The sequence below is a fragment of the Salpingoeca rosetta genome (assembly GCF_000188695.1).
Source record: "Salpingoeca rosetta unplaced genomic scaffold supercont1.31, whole genome shotgun sequence".
In the NCBI taxonomy this organism is placed as follows: Eukaryota; class Choanoflagellata; order Craspedida; family Salpingoecidae; genus Salpingoeca; species Salpingoeca rosetta.
In genome coordinates this window covers 784,430-788,478 of record NW_004754903.1, presented here as the reverse complement: position 1 = coordinate 788,478, position 4,049 = coordinate 784,430, and the positions used below count along the sequence as shown (strand labels likewise).

At 56.2% G+C, this 4,049-nt stretch overlaps 2 protein-coding genes across 2 annotated transcripts in view; one reads left to right on the top strand and one right to left on the bottom strand.

Moving 5' to 3' along the window:
• The first annotated feature begins 1,660 nt into the window (after nucleotides 1-1,660).
• Nucleotides 1,661-3,561, top strand: PTSG_12931 (uncharacterized protein). The gene is made up of 6 exons (XM_004989131.1): nucleotides 1,661-1,855; nucleotides 2,022-2,084; nucleotides 2,272-2,355; nucleotides 2,588-2,607; nucleotides 2,836-2,942; nucleotides 3,184-3,561. Exons 1-6 carry the CDS (start codon nucleotides 1,728-1,730, stop codon nucleotides 3,478-3,480), a joined length of 699 nt encoding a protein of 232 aa, XP_004989188.1. The 5' UTR covers nucleotides 1,661-1,727; the 3' UTR covers nucleotides 3,481-3,561.
• A 201-nt stretch (nucleotides 3,562-3,762) lies between these two features.
• The window catches only part of PTSG_09829 (uncharacterized protein), a gene marked incomplete at both ends in the record, with an annotated part of 1,541 nt that continues 1,254 nt past the window's right edge, over nucleotides 3,763-4,049 (bottom strand). The window contains one exon of the mRNA XM_004989130.1: nucleotides 3,763-4,049. This exon is cut by the window's right edge and continues 4 nt beyond it. Within this exon, the coding sequence (XP_004989187.1) occupies nucleotides 3,763-4,049 (287 nt within the window).

Sequence of the window (4,049 nt, the reverse complement as noted above, 5' to 3'; positions counted from 1 at the left end):
GTTGTGATGGCCGTCAGGGAGGGCGAGAAAGAGAGGGGAATATAAGCAGCAGCTGCAAGTTGGAGAATGTGCAGGTGTGCAGGCGGTTGTGTGTGAGAACGACGAATGAGACAGCACATCAAGCAAGGCAAAACAGGCAGCCGCACCACACACATGCATGCACATTGATGTGGGACAACAAGGGGAGACAAGAGCAGCAAAGACAGCGACCACAAACAAGCACACTGGTGCTGTGCTCACCACATCAACACACATGCAGTGATGCACTCACGTTGTTCATCGCTTGCTTGTTTGTGGTGTGGTGTGTGTTGGTGTTGCTGCTTCCACAGCCGCACAAGCGTGGCTGGATGGTCATCACATGGCAGCGCCCGTCTGTTCATCCCACCAGAGCAGTGGTGGTTGGTGCAGGGGGGGGTGGGGTGACAGCTGGTGGCTAAAGGCCCCGCTGTGCAGGAGGGAGAAACAAACGAGAAGGGTGGTGGTATTGGTGTTGGTGTTGAGAGTGGGAAGGGAAGGATGTGAGCAAACACACAAGAAAATGAGAAGTGGTGATGATGGCGTGTGGGTGGGTGGAGAAGAGAACACGCACGTCGACACACACACACACACACACACACATACCTGTCTGGGTGATGCAGTGGTTCAATCACCATTCATCCATCAGCACGCAGTCATTGTTGGTTGGTTGGTTGGTGGAGGGTTGCCCACTGCCTCACGCATCAGCCAGCACCTGCTGCTGCTGCTGCTGATGATGATGATGATGATGATGGAATACATTCATCTGCACGCACCACCACAAACAAGCAAGCAACAACGGCAGCAGTGAGCAGAATGTCACAGACAGGAGCAGAGACAGGAGGAGGAGGATGAGAAGAAACACAACCCCGTGCACACACACATACATTGGCTGTGATGTTGGTTGATGCCATTTCCCCCTCCCTCAACTGCTCACTGGTTGGGAGGTTGCATGATCCATTCTCAGGGTCGCCGCTGCATGACGGTGGCTGATGGCAGCTGTTCTGTCACTACACAACGGTGAGCAAGTGTGCGTGTGTGTGTGTGCATTTGTGAGTGCCACACGCAGTGGTGTGTGTTGGTTGTGATCCAACCACCCATGGATGGATGGATGCGTGGTGGTCCACATATGTGCGTGGCTGTGTGGCTGTGTGCACGATTACAGCGTGCGCTGTGTTGTTGTTGTTGATGGTGGTGGTTGTTGTTGCTGTGCGCTGTGCGCAAGGGGAAGAAGTGGGAGCACTCAATCTCACCCTCACCTGTCGATGGATGGGTCATGTATGTGGTCGTTGGTTGGTTGGTTGGTTGGTTGTGCGTGGTTCATCACAGGAGAAGGAAATGGACAACGATGGAAGGAAGGAAGGATGGATGGATGGAAGGGAGAAGGGGAGAGACGGTGCGCACACCCTCCCTGCGTGCGTGCGTGTGTGTGTGAATGCGTCAGCGAAGATGACGAAGGGAAGGAAGGAAGGAAGAAAGGAAGGAAGGAAGGAAGGAACGTGGCACGCACAACCACCAATGACACCCCCCCCCCCTCACTGCACCTCACCCCTCACCTCTGCGTTGACTTGTTGTTCGTGCAACAGCCAGTGTCTCGTCTGGTTTTGTCAACCGTTGGCTGTTTGGAATTTCGGTCAAACCACCATCGTTGACGACACGACCTTCAAGCACCACCCACCACCCACCACCCCCCACCAACTCCATCATCGGCCATGTCCGGTGGACAGAAGACAGTGAGCGAGGAGATGGAGGGCCTGTTGGCGCAGACGCAGATCGAAGATGAGGAGGTGAAGGACTTGATTCGGGCCATCGCCAACAACACGTCTGAGCCACGCGCAAAGTGAGTGAGTGAGTGTGTGTGTGTGTGTGTGTGTGTTGTCTGCAACAGTCCGAGTCGAGCGTCCTGCTTGGCTTGCTGTGCTTGCTGTGCTTGCCTCGCATCGTCGTCAGAACACTGTCATGTCCTGTGTGCTGTGCCAACCACACACACACACACACACACACAGCCATGGTGGAATGCGCGCACTTGCAGTGGCTGTCAAGGACAACACCACCGTCACAAGACTCGAGTGCGTGCGTGCACATGTGGATTGCATGCGACACGCGCCACTGATCCAGCAGCTATCGTCGCGCACCGTTGCCATCATGCCATGTCATGTTCGTTGTGTTGCCTTCACCCTTGGCTCATGACCAACCAACCCCACCTCCCCTTTCCCCTCCCCTCCCACCATCGTGCTTTTTGGTTGTTGGCTACAGCCTGAGCAGCAACCACATCAGCCCCGAGGGCGCTGCGGCGTTGGCACAAGGGCTGAAGCACAATGCGACCATCGCGCGGCTCAAGTGAGTCTTGACACAACCCATGCATGGGAGAGAAGTGTCGTTGGCGTGTGTTGTGATTGCACAGCCCACCCCCAGGTCATGGCTGAGCGCAATGCCACGCTGTGGCACAGCACACCTGAAGCCAGTGTGTGATGTCAGTGTCCCCTTCTACCCCCTTGCTTGCCACTCACGATCCCTCCCCCTGCTTCTCTTTTCCGTCGTTACTAATCACCACTGCTTCGCATGTTGACAGCTTGCACTGGAACTCTCTCGGTGATGCTGGTGCTGTGGCATTGGCGGACGCGCTGACACACAACACGGCTGTCACGCAACTCAAGTGAGCATGGTCACACAGCTGTCATTGGAGGCGGCTGCCATGCGCTGTCTGTTTTGGCACCCACGAATGTGCATGTGTGATGGGTCAACAGCCTACACCAGCAGTCGTGTTGACCCTCTCTCACCGCTCATCTCCAACTCACAACGCACGTTCGTCTCGACCAGCTGTACCCTCTGCAAGTGACAACGGCGTGCTCCATGTCACCAAGACGCGGCTGTGGGTGGACGAACAGCTGCTGTCGCTGCTGTCGCCCGATGACTTGGTCGCCCAAGTATGGTCCTCTCCTGCCAAGTCCTCGGCCTGCAGGACAACTACGACGTCTTCATGTGTGTGTGTGTGTGTGTGTGTGTGTGTGTGTGTGTGTGTGTGTGTGCATGTGTGCATGTGTGTCTGTTTGTGACTCCCATCCACCACGACTACTGCTGATGCACACAACTTCCACTCATCACACCAACCACCAATCTCTCCCCACCCACCACACCATCACGCCACCACATGTGACATGCCAACAGCTGCACCCGCGCTTGGAGCGGCGCGACCTGGTTGCACTCGTGGACGCCAACAACCTGGAGCCGGGCCTCGACTTCAAGCTGTCGTTTATGACGGCCATTGGGCTGAGCCTGGTGGCCTGTCAGATGAGGCAGCTGCACCACAGCGACTACTGCGATGACGTGCTGCTGAAGTGGATAACGATGCTGGCGCTGCGCGAGTTTGCTGTCGTGAGAAGCAAACAAGTGCTGTTCGCGCATCGTGCCACCATGGTGTTCACGCATAGGCCCTTCATCCCTTTTCGTGTCCGCTGCACTTGATGTGTGCTTGATTGTGTATGCTTCCCTCCTCCCCCTTTAGTGTGTCTCGAGCATCCCTCACTTACCTGGAGTGGAAACACGAAGTGAAAGTAGCTTGTGGTGTACTGATAGTGAATCGGGATACGAGCGTTCCCAACACACACACACACACACACAAAGAGAGAGAGAGAGACGTTGCTCGCGGAACATTAGAAAAGCAAGTGAACTCTGACATCACAAGCGCAAGACAACGCCGAGAAGTCTTTGCCGTTCCATGCGGCAAACTCCACCCTATGCTGCAGCTCACGCAGCGGTGGGGCGCTTGCAGATGTACGCACGCTTACGGCCGCAGCGGAGGCCCTTCCACTCGCTAGCGGGCGTCGTCTTCTTGTCCTTGAATTTGAGAGCAAGGCAATTGAAGCGGCAGTGCGCGTGTGGGTCGTTGTCCTCGACGCTCCACGGGAAGCCAAAGTCGGTGGCGGCAGAGCCGTCGGTCCAGGCGAACACAGGCGGGAAGTGGCCACCAAGCCAGGCTTGATGCAGACCAGAGCCAAGGGTGGTGTTGAGGGCGAGCTCGGCGAGCAAGTTGT

Coding starts and splice junctions, on each gene's coding strand:
- PTSG_12931 (XM_004989131.1), top strand. CDS start 1,728: ATGTCCGGTGGACAGAAGACAGTGAGCGAGGAGATGGAGGGCCTGTTG. Junction 1,856..2,021: donor ACGTCTGAGCCACGCGCAAA/GTGAGTGAGTGA, acceptor ACACACACACAG/CCATGGTGGAATGCGCGCAC. Junction 2,356..2,587: donor GCGACCATCGCGCGGCTCAA/GTGAGTCTTGAC, acceptor GCATGTTGACAG/CTTGCACTGGAACTCTCTCG.